General features: G+C 50.6%; 1 protein-coding gene across 1 annotated transcript in view; it reads right to left on the bottom strand.

Moving 5' to 3' along the window:
• PTPRQ (protein tyrosine phosphatase receptor type Q) overlaps positions 1 to 21,267 on the bottom strand; it is a 517,581-nt gene that overhangs the window by 316,459 nt on the left and 179,855 nt on the right. Inside the window, exon 13 of the mRNA XM_063927718.1 lies at positions 11,314 to 11,491. Coding sequence (XP_063783788.1) covers positions 11,314 to 11,491 — 178 coding nt within the window. The remainder of the gene's footprint in view (positions 1 to 11,313; positions 11,492 to 21,267) is intronic.

The raw sequence follows: 21,267 nt of genomic DNA on the forward strand, positions 1-21,267 counted from the left end.
GCCGACACAACCTTCGGAAGAAACTGCTGACGAGTCCGGAGCTCAGCTCTATCTTCGTGGAAGATCAAGTAAGGGCTTTTACAGGATAAAGCCCCTGGCTCGGAAACACGTCTAGCAGAAGCTAAGGCCAACAAAGTGACCGCCTTCCATGTAAGAAATTTGAGCTCCACCTCCTGTAGAGGCTCCAACCAATCCGACTGGAGGAACTGCAACACCACGTTAAGGTTCCATGGCGCCGTAGGCGGTACAAAGGGAGGTTGGATATGCAGAACTCCCTTCAAAAAGGTCTGAACCTCAGGGAGGGCAGCCAATTGCTTCTGAAAGAAAATGGATAGGGCTGAAATCTGGACCTTCACAGATCCCAACCTCAGACCCATATCCACTTCTGCTTGCAGGAAGAGGAAGAAACGTCCCAGTTGAAATTCCACTGCAGGAAACTTCTTGGACTCACACCAAGAAACATATTTCTTCCAAATACGATGGTAATGTTTTGATATTACCCCTTTCCTAGCCTGTATGAGGGTTGGAATAACTTTCTTCAGATTACCTTTCCGAGCAAGAATCAGGCGCTCAACTTCCATGCCATCAAACGTAGCCGCGGTAAGTCTTGATAGGTGAACGGCCCCTGCTGCAGCAGGTCCTCCCGAAGAGAAAGAGGCCTCGGCTCTTCTTGCAGTAGATGCAGAAGGTCCGCGTACCAAGCCCGTCTTGGCCAATCTGGGGCAATGAGGATCGCTTGAACCCTTGTTCTCCTTATGAGCTTTAGGATCCTTGGGATGAGTGGGAGTGGTGGAAACACATACACTGACTGGAACACCCACGGAGACACCAGGGCGTCCACTGCCACTGCCTGTGGGTCCCTCGACCTGGAACAATAACGCCGAAGCTTCTTGTTGAGACGAGAGGCCATCATGTCTATTTGGGGCAATCCCCAAAGACCTGTTATTTCCTTGAAAACCTCCAGATGGAGTCCCCACTCTCCTCGATGGAGATCGTGTCTGCTGAGGAAGTCTGCTTCCCAGTTGTCTACTCCCGGAATGAAGATGGCTGACAGCGCTAACGCGTGTTTTTCTGTCCAGAGGAGTATTCTTGTCACCTCTGACATTGCCGGTCTGCTCTTCATCGGTTTATGTAAGCCACTGTTGTTACGTTGTCTGACTGCACTTGGATGGCCCAATTTCTCAGAAGATGGGCCGCTTGAAGAAGACCGTTGTAGACGGCTCTTAGTTCCAGGATGTTGATGGGCAGGCCGGCTTCCAGGCTTGACCACCGTCCTTGGAAGGTTACCCCTAGAGTGACTGTTCCCCAGCCTCGGAGGCTCGCATCCGTTGTTAGCAGGACCCAGTCCTGAATCCCGAACTTGCAGCCTTCTAGGAGGTGAGGCAATTGGAGCCACCAGAGGAGAGAAATCCTTGCCCTTGGCGACAGACGAATTCTCTGATGCATGTGGAGGTGAGATCCCAACCACTTGGGAGATCCAGTTGGAAGGGTCGAGCATGGAACCTCCCATACTGGAGAGCCTCGTAGGAGGCCACCATCTTTCCAAATAGGCGAATGCATTGATGAACCGACACCCGGGGCGGCTTCAAGACATCCCGGACCATGGATTGGATCACCAACGCCTTGTATCGCGGAAGAAACACTCGCTGCACTTCCGTATCCAGGATCATTCCCAGAAATGACAATCTCTGGGTTGGTTCCAAATGTGACTTTGGAAAATTCAGAATCCACCCGTGATTCTGGAGCAGTCTCGTTGTGAGAACAATGGACTGCAGCAGTTTTTCTTTGGATGATGCCTTTATCAGGAGATCGTCCAGATAAGGAATGATGTTCACACCCTGCTTGCGGAGTAGCATCATCATTTCCGCCATCACGTTGGTAAACACCCTCGGTGCTGCGGAGAAGTCGAATAGCAGGGCCTGGAACTGAAAATGACAGTCCAGCAATGCAAAGCGGAGATAAGCCTGATGCGGCAGCCAGATCGGAATGTGAAGGTACGCATCCTTGATATCCAGTGATACCAGGAATTCCCCTTCTTCCAGACCTGATATCACCGCCCTGAGAGACTCCATCTTGAACTTGAACTCCTTTCGAAAGGGGTTCAATGATTTTAGGTTCAGAATGGGCCTAACCGAACCATCCGGTTTCGGTACCACGAAAAAGGTTCGAATAGTAACCCTTTGTCAGCATGTGAGGTGGCACCGGCACAATGACCTGTGCCTCCACCAGCTTTTGGACAGCTTCCTGAAGCACTGCGCTGTCCTCCAACAGAGTTGGTAAGCCCGACTTGAAAAAACGATGAGGAGGGAGACTTTGAAATTCCAGCCTGTATCCCCGAGACACAATATCTACTACCCAGGGATCCAGGCCGGACGATACCCAGACATGACAGAACTGTCTGACTCTCGTTCCCACAGGCCCCATCTCCGGGTCGTGCCGTCCACCATCATGTGGAGGACTTTGGGGTACCTGAAGCAGGCTTTTGTTCCTGGGAACCTGCAGCGGCAGGTTTCTTGGACTTAACCTTACCTCCCCTAAAGAAGGTATTGGATGATTTGACCTTTCTAGGCTTGTTAGGATGAAAGGACTGCTGCGCAGCTGAGGAGAAGGATTTCTTCAGAGCAGGTGCTGCTGAGGGAAGAAACGGAGACTTACCCGCTGTAGCTGTGTATATCCATGCGTCTAGAGCTTCCCCAAAGAGGGGATCCGGTCTGAAGATCGACAGTGTCTAGGTTGACAATGTTTAGGGCGACCACTATAGGTCGACAGTCACTAGGTCGGCAGGGTCAGAAGGTCGACAGGGTTAGAAGGTCGACATGTTCTAGGTCGACAGGTCAAAAAATCGACATGAGATTTTTTTATTTTTTTTAAACTTTTAAAAAAAAACTTTTTCATACTTAACGATCCACGTGGACTACGATTGGAACGGTAATCTGTGCCGAGCGAAGCGGTGGGTACCTTGCCCGAAGCATGGCGAGCGAAGCGAGCCATGCGAGGGGACACGATGCACTAATTGGGGTTCCCGGTCACTCTACGAAGAAAACGACACCAAAAAAACATAAAAAACTCATGTCGACCTTTTGACCTGTCGACCTAGAACATGTTGACCTTCTGAGACTGTCGACCGTCTGACCCTGTCGACCTAGTGACTGTCGACCTATAGTGGTCGACCAAAATATTGTCGACCTTGACAATGTCGATCTAATAATCCACCCCCCCCCCCAAAGAGATAGGGTATAGGGTAGCGACTCCACACTCCTTCTGGATTCTGCGTCGGCTGACCACTGGCAGAGCAACAGTCCCCAACGAGCTGAAACAGACATGGAAGAAATTCCCGCAGCCATGGAACCCAGGTCTTTCATGGATTCTACCATAAAACCTGCAGAATCATGAATGTTGCGTAAATACAATGCAACGTCATCCCTATCCATTGTATCCCAATCCTCAATTAAGGTAGCCGACCACTTCACTATTGCCTTTGCAATCCATGCACTGGCAATAGTGGGGAGTAATATGGCCCCTGAAGCAGTGTACATTGGGGGTAATTCCGAGTTGTTCGCTCAGTAAATTTCTTCGCATCGCAGCGATTTTCCGCTTAGTGCACATGCGCAATGTTCGCACTGCGACTGCGCCAAGTAAATTTGCTATGCAGTTAGGAATTTTACTCACGTTTTTTTCTTCGTTCTGGTGATCGTAATGTGATTGACAGGAAGTGGGTGTTTCTGGGCGGAAACTGGACGTTTTATGGGTGTGTGTGAAAAAACGCTACCGTTTCTGGGAAAAACGCGGGAGTGGCTGGAGAAATGGAGGAGTGTCTGGGAGAACGCTGGGTGTGTTTGTGACGTCAAACCAGGAACGACAAGCACTGAACTGATCGCAGATGCCGAGTAAGTTTGAAGCTACTCAGAAACTGCTAAGAGGTGTGTAATCGCAATTTTGAGAATCTTTCGTTCGCAATTTTAAGAAGCTAAGATTCACTCCCAGTAGGCGGCGGCTTAGCGTGTGTAAAGCTGCTAAAAGCAGCTTGCGAGCGAACAACTCGGAATGACCCCCATTGATTTAAACGTGTTATCAATTTTTCCTATCTGCCGGCTCCTTTAAGGCGGTAGATCCCGGTACAGGTAAAACCACCTATTTTGAGAGTGTGGATACAGATGCGTCAACAATCGGCGGGTTTTCCCACCTTTTCCTATCCTCCTCAGGGAAAGGAAAAGCCACCAGAATCCTCTTAGGGATCTGAAACTTCTTTTCAGGGTTTACCCATGCTTTTTCAAATATAGCATTCAGCTCCTTTGACGCAGGGAAGGTTAGGAAGGCTTTCTTATTTTCAGTGAAAAAAGCCTCCTCAACCTGCTCAGGTGTGGTATCATTTACATTTAACACATCCCTGATAGCCTCTATCAACAATTGCACCCCCCTTGCAAGAGATGCGGACCTCCGCAACACATCCCCATCACCATCTGTAGGGTCAGAATCGGTATCCGTGTCGTCTTGTGTGACATGCACAAGCGCACGTTTGTGGGTGTATAAAGCGAGGTGGTCCTGAGGTACCAGACACAGGCCATACTGCCATAGAGCTCTGTAATACCTGAGTTGCAGATTCAGTACTAGCAACCATGTCAGAAATTTGAGAAATCCAAGTTTTGGTAGAGGAAAACCACTCTGGTTCCCTTGCTTGCATCTGTGCTAAACCAGTGCTAACCTGATTACATGGAATGGGATCATACTGGGATAACTCCTCTGCAGTATATGACACAGTGGGGGTCATTCCGAGTCGTTCGCTCGTTGCCGATTTTCGCAACGGAGCGATTAAGACGAAAATGCGCATGCGCATGGTACGCAGTGCGCATGCGCTAAGTATTTTAGCACAAAACTTAGTAGATTTACTCACGTCCGAACGAAGAATTTCCATCGTTGAAGTGATCTTAGTGTGATTGACAGGAAGTGGGTGTTTCTGGGCGGAAACTGACCGTTTTCTGGGAGTGTGCGGAAAAACGCAGGCGTGCCAGGATAAAACAGGGGAGTGGCTGGCCGAACGCAGGGCGTGTTTGTGACGTCAAACCAGGAACAAAACGGGCTGAGCTGATCGCAGTGTAGGAGTAAGTCTCGAGCTACTCAGAAACTGCTAAGAATTTTCTAATCGCAATTCTGCTAATCTTTAGTTCGCAATTCTGATAAGCTAAGATACACTCCCAGAGGGCAGCGGTCTAGCGTGTGCAATGCTGCTAAAATCTGCTAGCGAGCGAACAACTCGGAATGACCCCCAGTGTCCCTGGACATAGCTAAAGGTGACCACCAAACACTCCACACACACACAGGTGGGGGTAGACAGAGTTTTACCCCCCAAAAATGGCAAGAGAGAGACAGAGATTGGAGCCAACAGCGCTTTTTAGCAGGGCCGGCTCCAGGCCTACTAGCACCCTGTGCGAGAAAATGTAAAAGCGCCCCCTCCCATACTCTATGCGCGCGCTCCTGGAAAAGTGGGCGTGGCCTCCTGAAAAAGTGTGCAGGGCCTCACAACTTCATATTATCACACTACAAATAAATAAATATATTTTCACACCCCCTCTACGCACACAATTAGCAGCATTACACATAACAGCTACAGTAGTGTTCCTTACACACAATGGGGGTCATTCCGAGTTGTTCGCTCGCAAGCTGCTTTTAGCAGCTTTGCACACGCTAAGCCGCCGCCTACTGGGAGTGAATCTTAGCTTAGCAAAATTGCGAACGAAAGATTAGCAGAATTGCGAATAGACACTTCTTAGCAGTTTCTGAGTAGCTCCAGACTTACTCGGCATCTGCGATCAGTTCAGTCAGTTTCGTTCCTGGTTTGACGTCACAAACACACCCAGCGTTCGCCCAGACACTCCTCAGTTTCTCCAGCCACTCCCGCGTTTTTCCCAGAAACGGTAGCGTTTTTTCACACACACCCATAAAACGGCCTGTTTCCGCCCAGAAACCCCCACTTCCTGTCAATCACATTACGATCACCAGAACGAAGAAAAAACCTCGTAATGCCGTGAGTAAAATACCTAACTGCATAGCAAATTTACTTGGCGCAGTCGCACTGCGGACATTGCGCATGCGCATTAGCGACTAATCGCTCCGAGAAAAATATAACGAGCGAACAACTCGGAATGACCCCCAATGTCTCCAGTATAGTGCCAGCTACACATAATGTCTACAGTAGTGCAGTGCCAGATAGACATGACATGCCCCGCAGCAGTGCCAGCTACACATGACATGCCCCCAGCAGTGCCAGCTACACATGACATGCCCCCCAGCAGTGCCAGATAGACATGATATACCCCCCAGCAGTGCCAGATAGACAGGACATGCCCTGCTGCAGTGCCAGCTACACATGATATGCCCCTCAGCAGTGCCAGCTACACATGATAGTGTTCACTCTAGGATTTTTTTAGGGCAGGGGTGCTGATCACGGGGAGGGCACATTTTGCATTTGGGAGGGCACATATTTAAGTTAGAAGGGCAAAATTCTGTACATACTGTAATGCTTGTTGCTCCGTTCAAAATCATGGACCTTGCGCGCCGAAGGCGCGCATCAAAAATTTAGGGGCGTTGCTTCGTGGGGAAGGGGCGCGGCCACATAATAGTGGCAATTCGCATTACACCACACAGTAGTGCAGCTAATACACATTGCACCAGGTAGAACCTCCTATACACACTGCGACAGGTAGAGCACGTTAAGACACTTTGCGCCAGGCAGAGCACGTTAGACACTTTGCGCCAGGCAGAGCATGTTAGACACTTTGCGCCAGGCAGAGCACGTTAGACACTTTGCGACAGGTATTGCACTGAGACATGGGAACACTACATGATATGCCCCCCAGCCATGCCAGCTAGACACGACATGCCCCCCAGCCGTGCCAGATGCACATGACATGCCCCCCAGCAGTGCCAAATGCACATGACATGCCCCCCCAGCAGTGCCAAATGCACATGACATGCCCCCCCAGCAGTGCGAGAAACATAATTGCCCCCACAGTGCCAGATACATAAATGCCCCCCACAGTGCCAGATACATAAATGCCCCCCACAGTGCCAGACACATAAATGCCCCCCACAGTGCCAGATACATAAATACCCCCCACAGTGCCAGATATATAAATGCCCCCCACAGTGCCAGATATGCCCCCACAGTCCCAGATAGATAAATGACCCCACAGTGCCAGTTACATTAATGCCCCCTCACAGTGCCAGATAAATGCCCCCACAGTGCCAGATACATTAATGCCCGATCACAGTGCCAGATAAATGCCGCCACAGTGCCAGATACATCAATGCCCCCCCCCAGTGCCAGATATGCCCCCACAGACCCAGATAGATACATGACCCCACAGTGCCAGATACATTAATGCCCCCTCACAGTGCACAGATAAATGCCCCCACAGTGCCAGATACATTAATGCCCCCCCACAGTGCCAGATAAATGAATGCCCCCCGCAGTGCCAGATAAATGCCCCCCACAGTGCCAGATAAATGTCCCCCACAGTGCCAGATACATTAATGCCCCCCCCCCAGTGCCAGATATGCCCCCACAGTCCCAGATAGATACATGACCCCACAGTGCCAGAAATGCCCCCACAGTGCCAGATACATTAATGCCCCCTCACAGTGCACAGATAAATGCCCCCACTGTGCCAGATAAATGCCCCCCCCCACAGTGCCAGATAAATGAATGCCCCCCACAGTGCCAGATACATTAATGCCCCCACTGTGCCAGATAAATGCCCCCCACAGTGCCAGATAAATGTCCCCCACAGTGCCACATATGCCCCCAGTACCTGCCGTGCCGAGGGAGGGGGAGTGCTGCTGTGCGCGCCGCTGTCTGACACAGAACTGTGCGCGCTGTGCGGCGCCGGTGTCTGACATCGGACGCCGGCGCCGCATAGCGCACACAGCTCACTAACAAGCGGGAGGACAGCAGGGGAGATCAGGGCCGGCTCCAGGCCCCGACATGGCGGCGCCAGCGCGCGGCGCCCTTTAAGGGTGGCGTCCTGCGCGGCCGCTCGAGTCGAACATGCCTCGAGCCGGCCCTGCTTTTTAGCAAGGCGAAACCCCTTGTCAGCGCTGACTGTGCTCCTTAATAGGATACACAGTCTAATTACAGCCTCCCCTTCCTTCTACAACCCCCTGGTACCGTGTACAGTAAGCTGGAATTGCTGTGGAGGGACCTGAATCATCCTCTCAGCGCTTGCAGGCAGGAAAATGGCGCTGGAACGCTGCTGGGTCCGCTCTGAGAAGCTCCGCCCCCTTAATGGCGCTGTCTTCCCGCTCTTTAGGTGATTATACTGGCCTGAGGAAAGTTGCTGGCTGAGATCCCTGGACCCCGACAGGCTTGCTGACCAGTGTGGGGGGTAAGCGCTGGCCCAGGGCACCCCTCACAGCGTCGCACTATGTGCCTCTGGTACCATCCTGGAGCACGGTTAATTCCGTGCTCCCTCCACATTGCCGCCATCTTCACACCGGCCCCCCGCTTGCTAGGGGGGTCGGTGACTAACTCACCACTCTCTTCAGCTCTATAAGGGATCGGCGGCATGCTGCTGGGGCGAGCGGTTCCCCTGTGGCGGAGAACGATACGACCCCTCTGGAGCTCAGTTGTCCAGTCAGCGGAGACAGTGACTCAGACCCCGCAGGGCGGACACTGTTCCCCCCCACCACCACCACCCTTAGTCCCACGCTGCAGGCAGGCTGTTGCCAACAGCCTCCTGTAAAAAAATAAAATCTAAAATAAAACTAGAAAAGCTCAGGAGAGCTCCCCTAGCTGTGACCGGCTCCTCCGGGCACATTTTCTATACTGAGTCTGGTAGGAGGGGCATAGAGGGAGCAGCCAGCCCACACTCTCAAACTCTTAAAGTGCCAATGGCTCCTGGTGGACCCGTCTATACCCCATGGTACTAATGTGGATCCAGCATCCTCTAGGACGTAAGAGAAAGGCAAGATAAAAATGTTAAAGACTTCAGAATATACTTTATGTATATGTACATCTAGAGACATAGGGGGTCATTCCGAGTTGATCGTAGCTGTGCAAAATTTAGCACAGCTACGATCAGGCACTCAGATATGCGGGGGGACGCCCAGCGCAGGGCTAGTACGCCCCGCATGTCAGTGCCGGCCTCCCCTGCAGAAATGCAAAAGCATCGCACAGCGGCGATGCTTATGCATTTCAGGAGTAACTCCCGGCCAGCGCAGCTCCTGCGGCTGGCCGGGAGAACCTCTTCGCTGCCCGGGTCGCAGCGGCTGCGTGTGAAGTCACACAGCCGCCGCGGACCGCCCCCCCATTGGTCCGGCCAAGCCTGCATTAGCCGGATTGCGCCGCCGTCCAGCCCCCTCCCGCCCAGTGACCGCCTCTGCCTGTCAATCAGACAGAGGCAATCGCTATGGTACAACGGCCTTCGGGCGTCCAGCATGCGCCGGCGCACTGCGGCGCCGGCGCATGCGAAGATCTGACCCGATTGCTGCTCTGCGATAAACTGCAGCGAGCGATCAGGTCAGAATGACCCCCCATAGGTGGGTGGGGTGTGTTCAAACTGAAATCTAAATTGCAGTGTAAAAATAAAACAGTCAGTATTTACCCTGCACAGAAACAATATAACCCACCCATATCTAACTCTCTCTGCACATGTTATATCTGCCACACCTGCAGTGCACATAGGTGGTCATTCCAAGTTGTTCGCTCGTTGCCGATTTTCGCTATGCCGCGATTTGTTGCTAAATGCGCATGCGCATGGAATGCAGCACGCATGTGCTTAGTTAATTAACTAAAAACTTAGTAGTTTTGCTGTTGTTCGTGCGGCGCTTTTCAGTCGCACTGCTGATCGGTGAGTGATTGACAGGAAAGGGGCGTTTCTGGGTGGTAACTGAGCATTTTCCGGGAGTGTGCTTAAAAACCCAGGCGTGTCAGGGAAAAACGTGGGAGTGTCTGGAGAAATGGGGGAGGGGCTGGCCGAACGCGGGCGTGTTTGTGACGTCAAACTAGGAACTAAACGGACCGAGCTGATCGCAATCTAGGAGTAGGTCTGGAGCTACTCAGAAACTGCAAATAATTATTTAGTAACAGTTCTGCTAATCTTTCGTTCGCTATTCTGCTAAGGTAAGATACACTCCCAGAGGGCGGCGGCCTAGCATTTGCAATGCTGCTAAAAGCAGCTAGCGAGTGAACAACTCGGAATGAGGGCCATGGTTTTGCCCAACTGCTAACAAATTTACTGCTGCGATCAACTCTGAATTACCCCTATGGAACCTTATTCAACTTCAGTTGCAGTTTTGCTGAAATAACAAAACTACAACTGGCTTTGATCGCATGCTGGGGGGCCACCCATCATGCTAATGGCCAGCAGCGATGCGATCTCAATGCAATTGCAATTGCATCGGTAATTTGTGGAAGCCCCCCCTACCTCCGCAGCCTTTGAAGGCAGGCGCAGGTAAGCCATTTTTTGGGTCACAACGGCCGTGTGTGACATCATGCGGTTGAACCAATCCCCTCCCCGTTTCCCACGCCATGCCTACCCAACACCAAGTCGATGCCCCTGCAACGCCGTGTCGCCGCCCTGCGAACACCTCTGCCTGTCAATCAGGCAGAGGCGTTCGCTTAGTGAGATGTGATCGCATCTCCCCGGCTCGCACATGTGCAGTGTGGATCCTGCACATGGGTACTACGGTGGCCCCCGGAGATAAGGCGAACGCATCTCACATGCGTCCCAACCTGAATTGGGCCATTAATGTGTATTTTTCATTAACTCAATACTATTGCAGTATTATTTTAAACATATATCTGTCAAGCTAACAGTCCTTGGCTACTCATAAAGTGTATCACTTTCATGAATGCAGAAAGTTTTTATTGACTCCAGTGGGAGTGCCTGTGTCATAATGGTATCTTCATGTCAAAAAGGTCACCTACACCTGTTTGCCACCACACACGCTGCTCTTGTAACAGTTTGACCTATGTGACTCTAATAGTGACACTTCAAGAACCATTAGTCAAATGTTCCCCTGTTGCAGAGTCCTGTATGTTACAGTAGGTTACACACTAATCCCTTATAGTCACACCTGCTCTGGCAACTGTAATAACTGATTGTCTATGCAGCTTGCCTGGGAGCTATGGGGTGCTACTTTTTCTAATATGGGAGGTCAAAAGTGTGACAAGAAGGTAAAACCTTCTTGTGTGGCATTGCCATATGCTGTAAAACATTTTTACACAACACCAACAAACAGCAATAAAATGTATTGGTAACACAAATGAAGAAAATATTTCTATGTCTCTTATCTACAATCTTTAGCCCATATTACCTGGGTCACTATTTGGATTATTGTAGAATGCCACAGATGGTGAAGTTTGAACTGTGGAGAAAATATCAGCAGATCCCTCATACACTCCAGTCATCGCTTCTTTGAGTGGTCCGAAAAATAGTGATTTGGTATTATCATTAACAATAGCTGAATTCCGATAATCCACATTTGTGTTGTACTGTAAATAAGAACAGAACCAGGATTAAAAAGGGATTGATTTTCCTAATGTATCAATTAGAAGAAAAAAAAGAAAAAGAAAAGAAAGAATACTGTACATCACCAAGATTTGTGAGTCATCTTGTGCATACGGTACATAAATATTCAGGTAGGTCTGCTGGTGAGGGCTGTTTATGTAATGTGGGATATTGTTGGGTCTGAGGGCTGGTAGCAGACATGTAGGGGTCTGTACATTTAGTTTGGGGCCTCTTTCTATTATATGTGGGGCATAGAAATTTAATATGGGATTGTGAGTGGTGTCGAGAGAGGGTACAAATTACCCAGGCTCAGGTCTGATGAAGGGGCCCAGCAGAGGCGTTACTAGGGTTTTTGGAGCCCAGGGCAAGATGTAAAATGCCCCCCCCCCCCCCCCACACACACACAAAAGCACACAAAATTCGGTGCGCGCCGAAAAAATGGGCGTGGACACACACCAGAAGGGGCATGTATCTGGCACAGTGGGGCATTTAGGGTTGACGGGGGCGAGTGGGGCATGATGCCCTGGCCGCCGGCGGCGCCGCCCTCTCCTGGGCCTGCCAAGGCGCCCAGGGCACGTGCCCCACTCGCCCTACCCTAGATACGCCTCTGGGGCACAGTGGGGGCCCCGGGCCCCCTCCCGCTTACTTGTCAGCAGCAGCTGCAGCTCTTATCCTCAGCCCAGCACAAGCTGCTGTGTCCTGGGCTGTGTGGCCATGGAGGAACTTAAAATGCCATTTTTTTCAGTATTTTTTTCTAAGGATGCATGACCACGACTCCTGTGATTAGGCCACGTCCCTGGCAAAGCACCTGGGCCAGCCAGGCTCTCTACTGCCCTGGGGATCTACCGTGTCGACACTGGGGCATGGACCAATGTAAATTGGCAAATATTCTGTCAAACGCTGCGGAATATGTGTTTGCTATATAAATAGCTGGTACAAAGTAATAAATAAATATTGCAATAATAGGATTATAATTACCTATCGGTAAATCCTTTTCTCGTAATCCGTAGGGGATACTGGGAATCCATTTAGTACCATGGGGTATAGACGGGTCCACTAGGAGCCTTGGGCACTTTAAGAATTTGATAGTGTGCACTGGCTCCTCCCTCTATGCCCCCCCTACCAGACTCAGTCTAGGAAACTGTGGCTGAGGAGACGGACATACTTTGAGAGAAGGATAGATAAGGAAAAGGGGTGAGATTACGAACCAGCACACACAAAACAAGAGGAAAGCCATGCTAACCATACTTGAAACCAGGAACAGCAACAGCTGAACCAACCAGAATACTTAACTAAGTAACAGTGCAAGAAGAACGAAGCACCGGGCGGTCGCCCAGTATCCCGTATGGACTGTGAGAAAAGGATTTACCGGTAGGTAATTAAAATCCTATTTTCTCTTACATGCCAGGGGATACTGGGAATCCATTTAGTACCATGGGGAAGTACCAAAGCTCCCAAACCGGGTGGGAGAGTGCTGAGGTTCCTGCAAAATTGATTCACCAAACTGAAGGTCCTCAGAGGCCAAAGTATCGAACTTGTAAAACTTTGCAAACGTGTTCGGACCTGATCAAGTAGCGGCTCGGCAGAGCTGTAAAGCCGAGACACCCCAGGCAGCCACCCAAAAAGAACCCACCGAACTAGTAGAGTGGGCCTGTACAGATTTTGGAACCGGCAATCCTACCGTGGAATAAGCATGCTAGATAGTGAGCCTGATCCAGCGTGCAATTGACTGCTTTGAAGCAGGACACCCAATCTTATTTGGATTATAAAGAACGAACAGCGAGTCCGATTTCCTGTGATGAGCTGTCCTCTTTACGTACACCTTCAAAGCCCTCACAACATCCAAAGACTTTGAAGTAGCAGAGGTGTCCGAAACAACCGGAACCACAATAGGCTGGTTGATGTGAAATGCGGACACCACCTTAGGTAGAAATTGCTGACGAGTCCTGAGTTCAGCTCTGTCCTCATGGAAAATTAAGTAGGGGCTCTTGTAAGACAATGCCCCCAGCTCCGACGCACGTCTTGCTGAAGCCAAGGCCAGCAGTGTGACGGTCTTCCACGTAAGGTACTTTACGTCCACCTCCTGTAACGGTTCAAACCAGTCCAACTGGAGGAACTGCAGCACCAAATTGAGATACCAAGGTGCCGTGGGAGGCACAAAGTGAGGTTGGATGTGCATAACACCCTTCAAGAACGTCTGGACCTCAGGGAGAGAAGCCAATTGTTTCTGAAAGTAAATAGACAAGGCCGAAATCTGGACTTTAATGGAGCCTAGACGTAGGCCCACATCCACTCCCGACTGCAGAAAAAGCAGAAAACGTCCCAGATGAAACTCCACCTCAGAATATTGTCTGCTTTCACACCAAGAGACATACTTCTTCCATATATGGTGGTAATGTATAGACGTTACCCCCTTCCTGACTTGGATCATATTCGGGATGACCTTGTCAGGAATCCCTCTCCTGGCTAGAATCAGCCGTTCAACTTCCATGCCGTTAAACGTAGCCGCGGTAAGTCCTGATAGACGAATGGGACCTGTTGCAGAAGATCCTCGTGAAGAGGTAGAGGCCACGGATCTTCGATTAGCATCTCGGGAAGATCCGCATACCAGGCCCTTTGCGGCCAGTCCAGAGTATTGCTTGAACCTTTTCCCTTTTTATTCTCTTTAGAATTCTTGGGATTAGAGGAAGTGGAGGAAACACGTACACCAGCAGGTAGACCCACGGAGTTATCAGAGCGACTACCGCCACTGCTTCTGGGTCCCTCGACCTGGAACAATACCGCTTGAGCTTCTTGTTGAGTCGAGAGGCCATCATGTCGATCTGTGGATATCACCACCGACGTGTCCACCACCGGAACACCTCCGGGTGGAGGCCCCACTCTCCCGGGTGCAGGTCGTGTCTGCTGGGGAAGTCTGTTTCCCAGTTGTCTACTTCCGGAATGAAGACCGCCGACAACGCCACGGCGTGTTTTTCCGCCCAAAGGAGAATTCTTGACACCTCTGACGTTGCTGCTCTGCTTTTCGTTCCACCCTGTCGGTTTATGTACGTTACCGCCGTAACATTGTCCGACTGGACTTGAATGGCCTGATTCCAAAGAAGAGATGAGGCCTGCAGAAGGGCGTTGTAGATTGCCCTGAGTTCTAGGATGTTTATTGGAAGGACGACTTCCCGACTTGACCATCTTCCTTGAAACTGCACCCCCTGGGTGACTTTTTACCCACCTATGAGGCTTGCGTCTGTGGTTAGCAGAATCCAAATCTGAATCCTGAACCTCCGACCAGCGACGAGGTGAGAAGTCTGTAGCCACCACAGAAGGGAGATCCTGGCTCTTGGCGACAGACGGATCCTCTGGTGCATGTGAAGATACAATCCGGACCATTTATCCAACAGGTCCAGCTGGAAGGGCCTCACATGAAACCTTTGGTACTGAAGCGCCTCGTTAGAGGCCACCATTTTCCCCAGAAGGCGAAAACACAGATGCACCGAGATCCGAGTTAGCTTCAGGACAGCCAAAACCATCGACTGAATTACCATAGCCTTCTCCAAGGGAAATAAGATCTATGACCCAGGGATCCTGGCATGAACTTGTCCAGATGTGACTGGAGAAATTTAGTCGGGCTCCCACCCGCCAGTCTTCCAGGCATCGCGGTCCACCATCATGCTGAAGGCCTTGAGGAAGCAGTGCTTGAGCTCTGTTCCTGAGAACTGGCAGTTGCTGGTTTGCATGGTTTACCTCTAGCACCTCTGGTGGCCATAGAAGAACTTCTGGTTTTGCCCTTAAACTTGGCCGTCCGAAAGGACTGTAAATTGGAACCTGCGTAAGCCTTCCTGGCTGGGGGAGATGCAGAAGGAAGATATGTGAACTTACCCATAGTAGCTTTGGAGATCCATTTGTCTAGTTCATCTCCAAATAAGGCCTCTCCTGTGAAGGGTAGGCCTTCCACACCTTTCCTGGAGTCCGCATCAGCAGTGCACTGGCATAGCCATAAGCCCCTGCAAGCTGACACTGCCATAACAGTGGTGCATGCATTAAGCAAGCCTATTTCTTTTATGGCTTCCACGATAAAGTTCGCAGAGTCTTGTATATATTGCAGGAGTAAAATAATCTTCCCTTGAGGCACGGTATCTAACCCCTCAATTAGGTTACCTGACCATTTGACAATGGCTTTAGTAATCCACCCACATGCTATAGTGGGTCTCTGGGCCACCCCATCAGCTGTATACAAGGATTTGAGTGTGGTTTCAATTCTACAATCAGCCGTATCTTTCAGTGGGGCTGCACCTGGGACAGGCAATACAATTTTTCGTGACAGCCTGGATACGGATGCATCCACTATTGGTGGATTTTCCCATTTTTTCCTATCCTCAGGAGGAAAATTAAAAGATGATAGCAACCTTTTAGGGATTTGAAATTTCCCATCAGGATTAACCCACGGTTCTTCAAACAGGGTATTTAGTTCCTCTGACTCAGGAAAGTGGCTGAGGATTTATTTTTTATATTAAATTAAGATTCCTCTGTCACCTTACCAGGGATATGCAGGACTTCTCTGATAGCCTCTATGAGAGCCTCTATTCCCTGTGACAGAGTAGCCTCCCCCACCTCTGAGTCCACCTCCCCCTCCTCCATGTCTGACCCTTCATCTTCAGAGTCAGACTGCAGGATATGGGCCAAAGTACGTTTTTGCGGACAAATGGCAGGGGACTGAGATGCTGGTTTGGGTACTGAGTCTCTTTTCATAAACGCAGTCATCAATTGTCTTAAGTATTGCGTCTCTTTCTCATTGCGGGACAATTTAGTCAAAATATTGGAAATCATTCCCTTAATGGAGTCCAGCCATGCTGGCTCTGCCCCGCTAACCTGGGAAGGTACACTACACTGAGTACACAGTAGTGAACCCCCTGGAGAAGAGGAACACTGTGCTTACACATTCTTTGCCTGACATATGTTACAATGACAGCACACACACACACACACACACACACACACAGGAAAAGGTTAACCGCACAATTGACCCACAAAGAGCCCTTCCAGGGAGACACAGTGATAGTATGGAGACAGCACAAGGCACCCTTACCGCTAATGCCAAGCTTAACCAGGACGCAGACTAAGTACACTAATAATCGCTCCCCCCCTGCTATGACCCCCTGGTACCGCTGAGGTAATCTGGAGTTTCTCCGGAGGAGATGTGCGTCCCTGTCAGTCAGCGACTGTGTCCGCTGCAGAGGGAAAATGGCGCTGGTGAGCTGCTGGATCCGCTCATAGTGAAGCCCCGCCCCTTCAATGGCGCGTGATCTTCTTGCTCTTTTTTATACTAGCTGAGGTAATTTTGTGCCTAAAATGGAGTCAGCCCCCTTTTAAGTCTGTAATGCCAGTCTGGGCACTGTGTACACATATAGTGTAGTGAGACTCAGTTCGCCCCCTCAGAAGCTGTGCGTCTGCACTGTGTACCGAGTCTGGAGACCCAGCCGCCCCATGTAGAAGCCATGCGTCTCCGTACTCTCATGCCGCCATAATGGCTGGCGACCCGCTAACCGGGATGTCGGCTTAGTACTCACCACTCTTCTAACTTCTGGCTCTGTTAGGGGTGGCGGCGTGCTGCAGGCATGTACGCTCGCACTGGTGGGGCTTGAGAATAGTTCCCTCAGGAGCTAGTGTCCTGTCAGCGGGGAACGGGGCCATTAACCCTTCATTCTTCTGGCTCTGTTAGGGGTGGCGGCGTGCTGCAGGATGTATGCTCGCCGTGGTGGGACTTGCGAATAGTTCCCTCAAGAGCTGTGTCTGTCAGCGGTGAATGGGACCATTAACCCTTCAAGAGGTTGGGCCATTCCAACCCCCTAAGTTCCGTGAAGCAGGCAGGCTGGTGCCATCCAGTCCTGCCTGAAAATAACAAACAGATAAAATAAATGCAGAAAACTCTTCAGGGGCTTCCAGAGACGTGACCGACTCCTCCGGGCACATTTTCTAAACTGAGTCTGGTAGGAGGGGCATAGAGGGAGGAGCCAGCGCACACTATCAAATTCTTAAAGTGCCCAAGGCACCTAGTGTACCCGTCTATACCCCATGGTACTAAATGGATTCCCAGTATCCCCTAGGATGTAAGAGAAATCCCTGTACATAACTTTTTTTTCTATATGTACTGCTAGTGCTAATAGCAGGCTAGAATAATGCGCTGCCATGCCACTGCAGTTAGGCACATGCCGAAAAATGGTGTGTGGTCTCGAGTCAGGGGGCATGGGTTCATGGGAAATTCCACACAATTGCAAGCCATGTCCCTGTTTTCATCATTGTGGGGGCATGCCCAGCGCTCTGGGAGCTGCTGTCTATGCCCTCAGTCCCTCCCTCCATGAAATAGACACCATGCACATGTGCACCGCTGCTCTGCTAAGCAGTGCTGCCGAGAGGTCTGCCGGGCCCTGGTAAAAATTTTGGGGTGTGGCCTAACACCCCCCCCCCCTTCCTCCCTCCAATGTGGGGCACTGCGGCCTTTGGTTGGGACAGTGTCTGAAAAGCGACTGTCCTGACAAAATCAGGACAGTTGGGAGGTATACTATGTCAGGTCTCACTAAGGGGAGAGGTCACTTACTTACTTACCAGTGTGGGCTGGCTCCTCCCTTTATGCCCCTCCTACTAGACTCAGTTTAGAAAATGTGCCCGGAGGAGCTGGTCACGCTGAAGGAAGCTCCTGAAGAGTTTTCTGCATTTATTTTTAATGTTTGTTATTTTCAGGCAGGGCTGGTTGGCACCAGCCTGCCTGCTACGTGGGACTTAGGGGGATGGAATGGCCTGACCTCTTGAAGGGTTAATGGTCCCGTTCCCCGCTGACAGGGCACTGAGCTCTTGAGGGAACTATTCGTAAGCCCCACCATGGCGAGCATACATCCTGCAGCACGCCGCCACCCCTAACAGAGCCAGAAGAATGAAGAGTGGTACATACTGAGCCGGCGTCCCGGTTAGTGGGTCGCCGGCCATTATGGCGGCACGAGGGTACGGAGACGCACGGCCTCTCAACGGGGCGGAATGCGTCTCCGGACACAGTACACAAGTTTGTCTCTGTACACTGTACACAGTAACCAGACTGGCAAACACAGCCTTAAAACGATTCTGTTCCATTTTAAGCACAAAAATTACCTCAGCCAGGAGACCACGGGAAGACCACGCGCCATTGAAGGGGCGGGGCTTCACTATGAGAGGACCCTGCAGCTCACCAGCAACATTTTCCCTCTGCAGTGGACGCAGACGCTGACTGACAGGGACGCGCAGCTCCTCCGGTGTGACTCCAAATTATCTCAGCGGTACCAGGGGGTCATAGCAGGGGGGGAGTGATTACTAGTGTACTAAGGGGGACATTTACTAAGCAGTGATAAGAGCGGAGAAGTGAGCCAGTGGAGAAGTTGCCCCATCAACCAATCAGCAGCTCTGTATAAATTTATAGTATGCAAATTATAAATGTTACTTCAGTGCTGATTGGTTGCCATGGACAACTTCTCCACTGTCTCACTTCTCCGCTCTTATCACTGCTTAGTAAATGTACCCCTAAGTCCCCTATCAGGGTACTTGGTCTTGCATTAGCACTGAGGGCGCGGTGGGGGCTGGCTCCAACAACTCTGTGTCTCCCTGAAGGGCTCTTTGTGGGTTAATTGTGCTAAACCTTTTCCTGTGTGTGTGTGCTGTCACATTTACATTATATCAGGCAAAGAGTGTGTTTCATGTACAGCGAAGTGTATTTCCTCACCAAGGGGCCCACTACTGGGTATTCAGGGCAGTGCACTTTCCCAGTATAGCGGGGCTGAACCGGAGTGGGTTAATTCTCTTAAAGAAATGATCTCCACTCTTTCTACAAAATTGTCCCGCAATGAGAAAGAGACACAATACTTAAAACAGACTGTGGATGAGTTTATGAACAGAGACTCAGTGTCCAAAATAGCATCTCAATCCCCTCCCATTTGTCCGCAAAAGCGATCTCTGGCCCATATCCTGCAGTCTGACTCTGACGCTGACAGGTCAGATATGGAGGAGGGGGAGGTGGACACAGAGGGGGGGGGGGGAGGATGCAGCTCTGTCACAGGGAATAGAGGCTCTTATAGAGGCTATCAGAGATGTTCTGCATATTCCTGATAAGGTGTCAGAGGAGTGTGAGGAATCTCATTTTAATGTAAAAAAGAAGTCCTCAGTCACTTTTCCTGCGTCAGGAATTGAATACCCTGTTTGAAGAACCATGGGTTAATCCTGATAAGAAATTTAAAATCCCTAAAAGGTTGCTCTCATCTTTTTCTTTTACTTTGGAAGATCAGAAAAAATAGGATAATCCGCCCATAGTGGACGCATCAGTCTCTAGGCTGTCACAAAAGATTGTATTGCCTGTCCCTGGTGCAGCCTCCCTAAAAGAGATGGCTGATCATAAGATTGAGACTACACTCAAATTATTGTTCACAGCTCCTCGGGTGGCCCAAAGACCCACTATTGCATGTGCGTGGATCACAAAAGCCACTGCTAAATGGTCAGGTAACCTAATTGAGGGGTTAGATTCCTTGCCTAGGGGGGATGTTGTTTTACTCCTTCAACATATACAGGACTCTGCGAACTTTATGGTGGAGGCCATAAAAGAGATAGGCTTGCTTAACACACGCACCACCGCTATGGCAGTGTCGGCACACAGAGGCTTGTGGCTACGCCAGTGGACTGCTGACGCAGACTCCAGGAAAGGCGTGGAAGGCCTACCATTCACAGGAGAGGCCTTGTTTGGAGATGAACTAGCTACTGTGGGTAAGTCTACGTATCTTCCTTCCGCAGCCCCCCCAACCAAGAAGACTTATTCAGCTTCTAAGTTGCAGCCCTTTTGGACGGCCAAGTTCAAGGGCAATTCCAGAGGTGCTTCTACGTCCTCCAGTGGCGCAAGAGGTAAACCACGCAAACCAGCAACTGCAGGCGCTCAGGAACAGAGCTCAGGTCCTGCTTCCTCAAAGCCCTCAGCATGACGGTGGACCGCAATACCTGGAAGGCTGTCAGGTGGGAGCCAGACTACGATTCTTCAGTCAGATCTGGTCAAGTTCGTGCCAGGATCCCTGGGTCATGGATCTTATTTCCCAGGGCTACAGACTGGAATTCCAAGTGTCACGTCTAGCAAAGTTTGAAGATCAGGCAGCTGAGATTTGCCCGAGGAGGTAGCAGGCTGTGAATGAACCAGATGAGGGGGCTGGATATAGTTCCTTCGCATGGGACACGGAGCAATGAAGAACGTAGGCAGGGTTTGAGAGTCAATGGAAAGTATTTATTATGTACAGGGCTGAGGTAGAGGACCGAGGCTGGAGCACGATGGTTAAAGACGTGGCAGGGGCGAAGAACTGTGGACTGTGATTTGAAAGACGAGACTGTAGATGATGAACTGTGGAACTGTGGATGGTGGTTGAAGACGTGGCTGGAGACAAGGACTGTGGACTGTGGTTTGTTAAACGAGGCTGAAGATAATAATCTGCAGGCTGTGGTCGGTGGTACAAAGGCGTGACTGGTGAAGGAGATCTGTGGAGTGTGGCTTGAAAGACGAGGCAGAAGACCCGGGGCCGACTGTGCCCAAAGAGTCTTACTGGACCGGGTTTTCCAGGAGTGCTTCCACAGGCAGTAACAGGCTAGAGACGGCAGGGCTGCAGCAGCAACAGAGAACCGACCAAACAGGATCAGGAGGAACCAGAATACAGCAGGAATCCTGGGAGCACAGGCTAAAGCACCTACAACAGGGTTGTAACTTGAAGCACTGGTATCC

Source organism: Pseudophryne corroboree, chromosome 6, assembly GCF_028390025.1.
Source record: "Pseudophryne corroboree isolate aPseCor3 chromosome 6, aPseCor3.hap2, whole genome shotgun sequence".
Lineage (NCBI taxonomy): Eukaryota > Metazoa > Chordata > Amphibia > Anura > Myobatrachidae > Pseudophryne > Pseudophryne corroboree.